This window comes from Felis catus, chromosome C2 (assembly GCF_018350175.1).
Source record: "Felis catus isolate Fca126 chromosome C2, F.catus_Fca126_mat1.0, whole genome shotgun sequence".
NCBI lineage: Eukaryota > Metazoa > Chordata > Mammalia > Carnivora > Felidae > Felis > Felis catus.
In genome coordinates, this window is record NC_058376.1 from 114862771 (window position 1) to 114875572 (window position 12802).

At 39.3% G+C, this 12802-nt stretch overlaps 1 protein-coding gene and 1 long non-coding RNA gene across 15 annotated transcripts in view; one reads left to right on the forward strand and one right to left on the reverse strand.

Moving 5' to 3' along the window:
* Positions 1 to 12802, reverse strand: part of HPS3 (HPS3 biogenesis of lysosomal organelles complex 2 subunit 1) — a 39053-nt gene that overhangs the window by 14291 nt on the left and 11960 nt on the right. For all 14 annotated transcript variants that reach the window (XM_045037454.1, XM_045037457.1, XM_045037459.1 and 11 more), the window contains 5 exons: positions 12469 to 12661; positions 7979 to 8060; positions 4920 to 5074; positions 2720 to 2828; positions 736 to 917 (listed from right to left, as the gene is read on the reverse strand). In XM_045037454.1, the coding sequence (XP_044893389.1) occupies positions 736 to 917; positions 2720 to 2828; positions 4920 to 5074; positions 7979 to 8060; positions 12469 to 12661 (721 nt within the window). The remainder of the gene's footprint in view (positions 1 to 735; positions 918 to 2719; positions 2829 to 4919; positions 5075 to 7978; positions 8061 to 12468; positions 12662 to 12802) is intronic.
* On the forward strand, positions 915 to 12475 carry LOC123380099. The gene is made up of 3 exons (XR_006585416.1): positions 915 to 2391; positions 7949 to 8160; positions 11211 to 12475. It is a non-coding gene; the product is annotated as an uncharacterized LOC123380099 (long non-coding RNA).

Here is a 12802-nt window from a genome sequence, read left to right on the forward strand (position 1 = left end):
TAAAGATCATTCTCAAAAATAAAAACCACTATTCATCCCAGTCCCTTCCTGAAATCATAAAAGCACTGACTACTAAGATTAAAGTCACAGACCAACCAGTATCTCTCTCTGAAGGCTAACAGGCAATAAAGTAGTAATAACAGCTGTCTGAGGGATTTTCATGGCCATGACTGTGCCCAGAAAGCCTGAAAGAAGCTTAATTCCTAAATTAAGCAGAGGGAGACTCGTGAACTCAAGATTCACTGTTCGTCTAATAAACTGTAATTCCTAGGGGTGCCAGGTGGCTCAGTGGGTTAAGTGTCCAACTCTTGATTTTGGCTCAGGTCATGAACTCATGGTTCATGAATTTGAGCCCTGCATCGGGCTCTGTGCCTGCTTGGGATTCTCTCTCTTCCTCTCTCTCTGCCTCTCCCCCACACACGCTGTTCTCGCTCTCTCTCTCTCTCTCAAAATAAACTTTATTTTCTTTATTATTTTTTTAAATAAATAAACTTAAAACAATTTGTAATTCCTTGAAGGCAGGAAACAGCTATGTTCATCTTGGAACCCTAAGCTTAGCACAGTATCTGGCACAGAGTATGCTCAACAAATGCTTGTGAAATAAATGAATAAATGAATGACCTCTCTTCATGCCTTCTCCCATTCATCAGGTAAGTGCCAGAGATGGAAAAACTAGTAAGTACACCCAAAGCTCAAGACGGCTTCTTTAACAAGTTTCCAAGAGGCATCACTGACCTGCTATAGCAGTCTCCAAGGTGCCCACAGCTTTCCTTAAATGCTTCCAAAAGCTCTGCTTTTTCTCCAGGTTCCAGCTGACTGGCATCCATCAGGGCGGCCCTCACTAACAGATGAGCCTCACTAAGAAGGTGGATGCAGCTCTGGGTCTTTGCAGTCTTGTAGGTATTACTGTAGTCTACCTGAAACAAAAAACGGCAACAGCTGATGTTACTGCAGAAAGACACCTAAAAGTTTCCTGGTTCTTAAGAATACCTATAGATTTTGTTAGTAAAGTTAATATTTGGACACATTAAATCCTAAAAGCTAAAGAATGGTTATTTATCATCCTGATAGGGCCTAGATGAAATGTTCTTTTCCCTCACAATCCACGAGCCAGTTTAATACATACAGGATTGTAAATACTCCTCTGTTAAACAGTGCTAATCATTAGAGAAGGAACAAATAATATTGTAATACTAATAAAACTGTTAACTTGGCAGTGATTTGATCACAGTTTGATAAGGCCAACAAACATATGTGAAACAGTTAACTTTTTTTAAGTTCTGTGATTTAAATCTTTCTCCAGTTCAGACTGAGTATCCTTCCTTTATTGTAATTTCAGTTGGTAAATTTAGGTTCTACATCTATTTCTATAGCTCACATTGGGCTGATTAAAATTATTGCTAGCTGATCTGAATCAATCAGTATTTTCAGACTCCAGTAAGCAAATCACCTAAATGAAGTCTAAGACTTTCAGTTAAGCAAGATTAAAAGGACAGGACAAAGCTGATATAATGATCAGCATTAAAATGCCAGGGATAAATCAGGAAAAATCAAAATTAACATCACCAGTGAAGGGCACGGATATCATGTGCCTCCTGATGTAACACCCTGAGACAGATACAACATTACCTGCCACTCATTCTGGATGTGAATGAGAATACATAGCCTGAATCTAATCAAGAAATAATAATAAAATAAACTTTAAAGGTAGAGGGGCAAAATTTATTTTCAAAAATACCTATGCCATAAAAAAACAAAGACTATTAAATTATTCTGGCTTAAAGGAAGCTAAAGAGACATGACAACTAAACGTACTACCTGACAGACTGGACTCTGTACTGAGGAAGGGAAATGTTATGAGGTCATTACTGAGTCAAACTGACACAATTAGAATATGTGTCACGTTAAATTTAATAAAGCATATGACTGTACTGTGGTGGTACAAACAAATGTCCTGATTCTTAGGAAACATACCATAAAGTATTTAGGGGCATTAGGCTATGACGCATGCACTCTACCTTCCAATGGATGGTGGGGGGGTGGAGTGTGTGTGCGTGTGCATGTGAGTGTTTAGAAAGTGCAAGAGTACAAAAAAAGAGAGAGAGAAGCAAAGGGGTAAAATGGTGACTACGGATGAATCCGTGTGGAGAATATACAGGGTTTTATTTCTGCTATTCTTATCCTTGCCACTTCTCTGTAAGTTTGAAATTGTTTCAAAATAAAGAGTTAAAAACATTGCCAGGGATGAGTAGGCAGCTGTCACTCTTAAAAAAAGGAATAAGATACTCTCTCTGGGCTCCTACCCACAGGACAATGCTGCAGATGCTGCAGGACCCCAGGACACTCTGCTAATATTTCAAAGAAGAGTGAGACAGGGATAAATGATCTAAGGTATCTTTCAGCTCCATTTCCTGGTCCTCTGCTAGGGTTCAAAGTAAAGGTCAAAGGCTATTTATGTTTATACTGGTTAATCGATCCTCTTAGGAGGGTGGGTATGCATAAGGAAGTCTTATTTTAGTAAAGGGAATTTCTACTGCTCCTCAAATGTCAGGAGCCATGAAAGTGAGAAGGTGAAGAAAGATATACACTCTACTGTCAGACAGAACTTGAAAGCTGGTTGGCTGTGGCATGCTGAATGCGTGATAATTAGAATCTATATCTGGTCATGGATTCCACTCTAAATTTCTACAAGTAAGAATTGGAAGTCTGAAAGGAGTACCATTTCCTTGTACAGTTGTACTGGTGAGATCGTATCCACAATATACAAATTCCACCCAGCCTCAGCTACAGGAGGTGTTTTAAACTTAACATTGGTTCCTTTCCTAGAACTGAAAGCAAAACAAAGGACAAGAATTGAAAGATAAGACACAGTATTAATAAATGGCAATTTTAAATGGTAAATATGAGATACCTAAAATGAAATAACTATGAAACCATTTTCATTTACTATTTTCTTCAGTGATTAGCTGTACAGTTGATTTTTATAGAACATTAGTTCTATATGTAGTTCACAATGCTACATAGGCCTACAGCATTTAATATTCTATAGCTCTCATGTATTGATAAGCCAATTGCTTCTAATTTACTCCACAAAAACTCTTAAGTGGGCAATAAGGTTAAAGAATAGGCAAGACCCCTCAAGAGGAAGAGAGACTTGGCTATGAAAATCTATGCCCAGTACCTCTCCTGCATATGGCCTTCATGAGTCCAGCATGCCTTGTGCCACAAATCTAAGCAGAAGCTCCAACAGAACAATAGGCCAAATACTCAGGGCTGCTAGGAAAAGGCCGAAGACACATATAACCATGGGTCTGCTTCAAACACTATCTTATCTCTTGCTTTCACCATGTGATGCATTTTCTTTAGTATACAGTCTTTTTATTTTTTTTAATTTTTATTCTTTAGTATACAGTCTTTTTAAAATGTAAACCTCTGACCTAATCAACTTCCAAATAAATCAGAATTAAAAAAATAATTTAAAGATGGAATATTTTAAAAATGTGAAATGTGCAAGACTACAAGTTGTTCTTCCTCTTGCCAGAAAGCTTTTAGAATCAGTCAGTCTCAGACCATTCTGTGTACGCTCTCAGTGACCCATTACCCAAATCAACCTCTGATTATTCCTGTTGGTGGGACAAAGCACACGTGAAAAAAATTCAAAAAAGCAAAAACTTGGGTTAAAAACAAAAATTGGCATTTGGATGGAAATACAGCTCTTCCTTGACTCACAATGAGGCTGTATTCTCAATAAACCCACATAACTTGAAAATATCATAAGTCAAATACACTTAACCTCCTGAACATCATAGCTTAGCCTAGCCTATTTTAAACTTGCTCAGTACACTTATCTAACAGCAATCATCTAACACAAAGTCTATTTTATAATGAAGTGTTGAATATATCATGTAATTTATTGAATACTGTACTGAAAGTGAAAAACAGAATGGCCAAATGGGTAAGAATGGATATAAGCGTATCGGGTGTTCACCCTCATGATCACATGGCTGCCTGGGAGTAACTGCTGCCACTGCCCAGCATCATGAAAGAATATCACACCACATGTTGCTAGGCAGAAAAAATCCAAATCAAAAATCCAAAAAATCAAAATTTGAAGTACAGTTTCTACTGAATGGGTATTGCATGCAATACCATCACAAAGTCAGAAAAATTGTAAGTCAAACTATCATAAGTCTGGGTCCATCTGTACACTATCTGCTTCTCTCCCTGAAGACAAATTTCTTTCCTGATTAAATTATGCATAGGGGAAGATGCAAAAAATAACAGTAATAATCTCATCCCTACTGCTAAGTTCACAGAATAGATAACGTTGAACAGAAACATAACTAGTCTGGAATTAAACATTCTATTCCAAAGAATGTAAAAACAGGAGACCCAAGAGTCAACCAGAGATTAGTGTTATCAAAATGCAATTTAATTTTAAGGTAGATCAGCACATACCTATACATCATGAATGAGTTTTAAGGTAAGAGATATGTTATTAATTTCTTTTGAATTTAAATACCAGAAAATAATATTTGGATAAAAATGTAAACACCAAAAGGTCAAAGAAAAAAGTAATAAGAGCCTTGTAGCTTGGATTAGCATTCGAGACTCTGTCTTTTCTATTAATTACACCAGAAAGCATGTTCTTTAACTTATCTAAAATACCATAGATTTTTATTAAAACTATTTTATAATTCATTTTCTTCTAAAATTCCAAGGTCAATTATAAAGGATAGTATGGAAATCATTAGAACCTTCTTTTCTTTCTCTAGAAAAAAAAAAAAACACCATAGACAAACCATCTAATCATTCAAAGTTTTGATTTTAAAAAAAGATAAACTAGGACACAAAATATACCAGTAACAATTCACTCCAGAAACTTTGGCAGGAATGTATGGAAGTGAGGGGATGCTTACAGGAGCCTCTTGGGTGGTTCTCTTCTCTCTGGAATGGCCTCAGGGTCTGCCTTGGTCAAAAGTATGATATGGTTTTTAAAGTGACAGATGGCTTTCAAGCCTATGAAAAGCTGTATTCTTAAAGCACAGACATCCATACTGACAGGTGGGCAAGCCTAGTAAAGAAAAAAAAAATCACAACTTTAACCAAGGAATAAAGGGTACATCAACTTTAATCTTCAAAAATCAGTCTGCTTATTTGATAAAATCCTGTTCCCCTCACCAACCCCTCCAAAAAAAAAAAAGAAAAATCCAAATTCCTATTCTTATCAGAGCAGGAGATTATCCTGTGTAAAGTTATGTAACCAACTACCTATTCCATATGTGCCTGTCAAAGAGCTACTCAGTATTTGCTGACTGAGTGAAGGCAGACAGCGGTGTACCTGAGCCCCTCATAGCTGTGAGAACTCCTGTGTGGCTTACCGTGTGGCTCCAGGAGTACAGCTGTGGGCTGGTAACCTGCCACCTGGAGAAATCCCCACTAACAGTGGGCTGATTTGGGGAAATGCCCAAAGGTGGCTTCTAGGAAAAATGAGACACTATAAAACGTCATTCTACAGTACAGACAGAACATAAATGGTTTCTTAGTGGATGGGTGTGTACAAGAGAAATGCTTGCATGTCCAGATGGCCCCTGACTGTTAACTCCTTAGGTGTGAACACTGCCTGGAATGGATGACAGGCTGGTGTGTCAGGTAAACTGGAGGAAATCCTGGACCAGGAGCCACAAGGCTCCTGTCACTGTAAGGGAACATTAGTTCAAGTAGAATGGATGAGATAATAAAAGAGCTGCTTCTGTGAGCTCAGAAAATGATGCTGCCAGACCTGTGCTCTCTCTTGCATTAACACTGTTTTGATTCTGAGCTCATTTTCATTGTCCTTTTGTACAAAGTGATTCGGGAAACACCTCCATCTATTTTTTCATTCCTAAGAATAGATAAGATGGCTTTAGCTAGTGCTGAGGAGCAGGAATCTCAGAGGAAAGGGAGGTAAGATGTACACTTTGGACCAGATTCTGAGGTTGTGAAATCTTTCCCAGACACCAGAGATCCCTAAGTCTGAGTTAGCAAGAGTGTGTGCTCTTTCAGGTGGTATCTATGATCTCAGAATGGTAGTGTCGCAGGAAGTGGGGAGCCACGGGGTGCAATAATCACTGTCCTTCCCTCTGCCACCTTCAAGAGGCCTGGCCTCAAGGGCAACATCCCCAACAAGCTAGCTGCCTGTTTCTCTTCTTTTTTATTAAAATCACTTATTTATTTATTTTGAGAAAGAGAAAGAGAAAGAGAAAGCAAGTCGAGAGGGGTAGGGGCAGACAAAGAGGGAAAGAGAGAATCCCAAGCAGGTTCTGTGCTGTCAGCACAGAGCCAGATGCTGGGCTCAAACTCAGGAACTGTGACATCATGACCTGAGCCAAAATCAAGAGTCGGATGCTTAACCAACTGAGCCATCCAGGCGCCCCCGCCCATCCCTCTTCTTATCTCCCTCCTTCTCTTCCTTGTTCCTTCCCTATCGTTTTAGGAGACTCTGAGAAGACCTGGAACATGATTTAATTTCAAATGCAGATTGATCCTACCTCAATCTATTATGTACCCCTCACTCCAGCATCACCACCTATGTAAGCCTATGTCTTTCTGAAGTTCGAAAAACAGAAAACAAAAAAGCAAAGCAAGGTGTGGGGCGAAGTAGAATGGGACAAAGAATCTGTTGGCTTTCCATTTTTACTAGGGAAATGAACTTTACTTCTAAACCACGCTCTTAAAAAGGCTATGTGTGTATCTTAAACACAGGCAGAAAGGCATGGGAAAGCTGTGATTCTGGTTTCTTAAGAGGCTGAACGGAGGTAGCATGCCTGGTCAGCAGCAGAAAGCTACAGGCAGGCCATGGCGTGAAAGAGTTACTGAGAACTCAGATCATATAAAACGCTATCACAAATCAGAATTTGGGAGACAGTGATAGGAGTAGAGAACCTTAGACACATTAAGCACTACAAAGTGCTGGCTTGTCAACATAACCATCATGACTGAATACTTATTTTTCCAGGAAAAGGTGTTCCAGGTGCCAGATAGACATAAACTGACTTATGAAATATAAGCCATCATAATTTGGGGGTTTCCTGAAGCATGTAGCTTCATAACAAACATCCATTCAAGTATCTTATACCTCAGGTGAAAGAGAATGTGATGATATCACACAAAGGATCAGTATATTTCTGCCAACAGAAATTCAAGGTCAGAAAATATAGAATTTGGGGGCACCTGGGTGGCTCAGTTGGTTAAGCGTCTGACTTGATCTTGGCTCAGGTCATGATCTCACAGTTCATGAGATCAAGCCCCACCTCAGGCTCTGCACTGACAGCATGAAGCCTGCTTGAGATCCTCTCCCTCCCTCTCTCTCTCTGCTCCTCCCCCACTCCCTCTCTCTCAAAATAAATCAATAAACTGGGGGGGGGGGGAAGAAAATGTAGAATTTTATCGTAAAACTGCCTACATTTATTTTGTAGTCAAGACCTTTTCAGAGACTAAGCATATTACTTCTCACTAAAAATGAGGTTAATGATCTAGCATATCTACTAACTCTTAGATTAAGACTACATAATTACATTATAGGCATATCTGATAACAGTGTAAGTAAGTCATTTTCATGCATTTGTGTTCTGAAACACACTGATTCCCGTACTGTTTTGTTAATAGCTATGTACGACTGCCACCAATATTTCCATTACAGAAGAATAAAATTGTAGTATACCATAGTTGTGAAGTACTATCTCTGAAGTTACACGATACATGTTCTTTACCCAACTTTAAAAACTATGCGCTATACCTAAATTCCGAGGAAATGTTTTCAAAGTAATCTCAAAAACTGTCATTTAAACCATGAATCACAAAATGCTTATTATTTGATGTGCAAAAGTAGCTTAAGACCTCAGATGTTCACTGACTTTGACCCAAGAGCAAATCTGCAAAGATTTATATATTCCTTTTTGACCTTCAGGTTTTGCTGTGGTCATAAACCAATTCTAACCTTCAGGGTGGTATCCACGTATGGGTCTTCCTCACGAGCTGCCGCCGCACTGCACCGCACTGTGAAACACTGCAAGTTGTTGCTAAGGAAGAGGAGAGACACCACTGAGCAAAGCAGAGGCCAATAACCAACATGCCCGTACTTTGGAAGATATCACAGAGGCGAACAGAGCAACAGTGAGGGTGAGGGAAGGCTCAAGTGTTCGGCAAACCTGATTATTAATCTACTTCTTAAGAACCTCAGAATACCGTTGAATGCTTTTAAAAATATACAACTGGTTCCCACCTCTCATCTAGAAATCATAATCTCTAAGAGCTGAATCTAAACATGTACATATCTACAAAGCTCCATGTGTGGCTCTGCTGTGTGCTCCTAGTTAAGAACCATGGATCTGGCTCAATATCTCATTTTACAGAAAAAAATCATGCCCTCAGGATCTGCCCAAGGTACAAAGAGATGACTATCAAAGCCAAAATTAGAACTCCAGTTTCCTGACTACTACCTCTATCCTACTCATCTCAGGATGAAATTGAGCCTGGATTGGGCTATACAACACACTTAGATTATGCAAATACATATCCAATGGTAGAACTGAAAATCATAGACTCTCTGAGGGAATCTTTGGAATTAATCACTCCAGGAGGTTGTTTTCAAGATGAAGGCATGGAAGGTTCATGACTGGTCCAAGACATCTCTGAAGGACAGAGCCAAATTAGATCCCAGTTCTCCCTACTCCTCACACTCCTCTAGTTCTTTCCACAAGCCCAGGCTGCTTCTGCACAGTAAAACGACGCAGGGACCCCACAGTCAGCACATAATAGATGCCTGGTGACTGGTGAATAAGTCAACCCTCCAATACTGACATTAAAAACCGTTAAGAGTTCACTTAGAAACTGCTACAAAACCCCTATTTTATAGTTTCTTTAAAAAATTTATTTATTTTTGAGAGAGAGACAGACAGAGCATGAGTGGGGAAGGGGCAGAGAGAGAGGGAGACACAGAATCCAAAGCAGGCTTCAGGCTCTGAGCTGTCAGCACAGAGCCCGAAAAGGGGCTCAAACTCATGAACCACGAGATCATAACCTGAGCTGAAGTTGGATGCTTAACCAACTGAGCCACCCAGGAGCTCTGCTACAAAACCCATCCTGTAGTGAGTTCACAGAAATAATTTTTAGAAACAAATTAAAAAAGTAGGAGAATTAAAAATGAACTGTGTTGAAATAAAAAAATAGAGCACTAAAGCAAACCTAGCATTGATCTTATAATAGAAGAAATACTTCTTCAATATGGAAGGCATTTTTGACATTTTCACAGTTGGGAGACTGTACATCAGTCAGGGCACTCTCCCTCTTTTTTGGGGGGGGGGGCTTCCACTACAGCCTCAGGCCACTGCCATCTCTATTTCCACAAAGTTCTAGGACATGAACTCTGGAGTCATGACAATAGCTGGAACAGTAGCACCACCACTTAGAAATCAGGAATAGGGAGTTAGCACCAGGAAGTAAAATGAATTAGAGAGGACTTTGAGACAGTGAGAAGCAAACAAGCACCTGTGGTAGGGCCAGAATGACAGGTGAGAGTAGCTACGACCCTAAAGATAAATGGCTGTTAGGGTCCAGAAATTAAAAAGGCTGGTCCTCTGACTCACCTCCACCTACAGTAATCCCGCTATTGGCTATTGTTGGAATACTAAGCAGCAGTAGAAGAGAAGAATGAAGTGAACTGAAGAATGTTGGCATGGAAAGACATCCAGGGTATGCTCCTAAGTGAAACAGCAAGGTGCTGCATGGTGGACATCATATGATCCACTTCCATAAAAAACAAATCATAGTACTACACGTACTGGTTTTTTTTTTTTCAAGTTGGATGAATATACACCAGTTGTTGATATGGTTGACTTTGAGGAGTAGGATGGGGGGAGGGGGGGAGGGGCTTTCCCATTTATATAAGGATGACATTTTACATGATTTTATTGTTCTTAGTTTCTTTTTTTTAATTTTTTTAATGTTTATGTATTTGTGAAAGAGAGAGAGAGAGACAGAGCACGAGGTGGGAAGAAGCAGAGAGAGAGGGAGATACAGAATCCGCAGCAAACTCCGTGCTCTGAGCTGTCAGCACAAAGCCTGACCTCAGGCTCGAACTCACTAATGGCAAGTTCATGACCTGAGCCAAAGTTGGATGCTTAACCGACTGAGCTACCAGGCACCCCATGTTCTTAGGTTCTTTTAAAAAAAATTTCTATTGCTTTTTTTTTTAAATATACCAGTCTTCAAGAAACTTTTCAAGACAAATTTATGGGTCAAGATATTTCTAAACTACATACCTATTGGATAAATCAGTATGTAAAAATGAGTTCAACAGTATAGGATTTTAAAAATAGGTTTGGGGATCCTATTTAGGGGCACCTAATGTGAATTTAGGGGCACCTGGCTGGCTCAGTTTGGTTAAGTATGACTTTACATCTACATAATCAGATAAAGATGATAGTGTTTTTGTATCAATATTTTGGGACAGAAATTAATATTTTATTTCTTCTTTCTCCCTCTAGTTTTTCTTTAGTTTCTAAGATGGTATTGTTTCCTAGGTTCTTTTGCATCCTTTAAGATCCTTCTATTCCTTCTCTCACTTTCTAAGCATGACCTTCACCAGAGTTTAGTTTTCCAACTACTTTTCTCTTCTACACACTCTTGGGGGCCATGCTCACTGCTTTGATAATCAGCTCTTTTTTGATGGTAATAAAACATACATTTTCCTCTCTTTTCTAATCTTCGGTCCTGTGTCCAAAAGCCTACTTAACATTTCCCCTTAATATTCCCTAAGTGCCTCCAACTCAAATGCCTAAATTAAGCTTCTCTTTTGCCCCACCTTACACCAGCCTCCATTCTTTCATAAAAGCAGACTCCAGCGGGGTTTTCCATGGCTCTCCATTCCCACCATCCCATCAGACACCAAGTCTTGTCATTCTCTCGCCAAGGCCTCTCCCATCCATTCTTCCTTGTCCTCTCACTGCTACTGCCCTGCCCAAATACAGCCCCTCATTATCCTGCCTGAACCATTTCAATAGCTGATTCATCTATGTTCAATCCATCCCCCATAACAGCCACCACTAATTTTCCTAAAACAATGCTCTTACTATATCACTTTCTTGATCAAAACCCTAAAAAATTTCCTTAATTTTCAAACCCCTGAGCTCTCTCTCAAGCATTATTTGTAACACTTCTCTGCATTTCAGCTTCTCCACAGTTCACAGTTAAAGGACATCACTATGCACAACACGTTGGAAATGGAGACTAGCTACCTCCAGGATGTTCACTTAGGAAACACACAACAGCATTTCTCCTTACACCAGACAACGGGACGAGAAGGCAGCAACCACAATATGGGTGAGTAGCAGAATCTCCAGGTGAGTTCTATGCTGTCAGAATATACTTCCTGTGGCTACTGATACTACCACTCAGTTGAAAAAATAATTAAAAATCACTGTCCTATGCAATTAATTAGTGGATGCTCCCGCAAAACTAGATGTAGCCTTTGTTTATAGTCTTCCCTCTATCTATAATGCCTTTCTCTTCTAATCTACATCTGTCAAATTCCAACTAGCTTCTCTCACTTCAAACACAAAAAACTTTCGGTATGACTCAGCCAGAAGTAATTTCCCTCCTTCCAGTACCTACACCACTTTCACAAAGGCTTAAGATATTTTTCACAAATCCCCTAGTATTTGTGCCCCATGTATGTGTCTCTGGCCTTCTCTTATGCTATTGCTGTACCTTATTCACAGCAAATGCTGTACCTTATTCCCAGTTGCTTAGCCAGAGGGCCCAATGCAGTGGCTTGCACATAATCTAAGCTCAAAAAACAGGAAATAGAACCAAAAGCACTAGCTACTGCTGAGATTAAAAGAAATGAGATAAAAATCCTGCTCAGGAATCCAGCTCAGGAACTCAGGAACATGCCAGCATATTAGGGTAAGGCAACTGAAAAGGCATCTGCTACCAATTAGCCAAATGTCCTTGTCCATCCCAACCTCTGGATTATTTCCCCATTTGTACTAATCAGAGGGTGGAATCAGGTAGCCTTTCTAGCTCCTTCACAGTTCTAAGCCATTATGAGATAACTCAACTCATACAGAAAGAATATGACAGCAGAGAAAAAAAATTAGGAAATCTAAAAAGAAATCTAGAGATGTCCTGACTGGCTCCACTGACTTTTCACCGAAATTCTCTATGAAAATATTTCCTCAGAAAGAACTGTATACTTCCTTACAAAGACCCCTAGCCAAACTAAGAAAATAAAACAAAGGCAAAACCAGAATCTAAATATTTGGCATTGAAAATGTAGATATGGGCCATCAAAAGACAGAGACACATCATTAATTTATAGTACTATATATAATTTCACACAATTCCCATTTAAAGATTTAGGAAGCATGTCAGGAATTTACAGAAGAGTAAGTGACTCGAAGGCTAGCAAGTAACACTGTAACATACCTTGTAATGACATGCAAAAATTGTGGCGTGAGCACTGCCTGCTGAGACTTCTCAGGATACTGGTAAACTGACATTAATTCAACAGATTTGACAACCATGTAGAGATAGCCCACATGAGGTAATGAGAAAAAACAAAAGAGACTCAGCAATTCTTTTTCCTGAGACAATTTTTTTCTATCAGTAGTAGGAGAACCTGCATGAAAAAAATGGGGGAGAAATACCACGAAACCAGTAAATAAAGGGAATCAATATCTTCACTTTTCTTTTTTTTTTTTTAATTTTTTTTTTCAACGTTTATTTATTTTTGGGACAGAGAGAGACAGAGCATGAACGA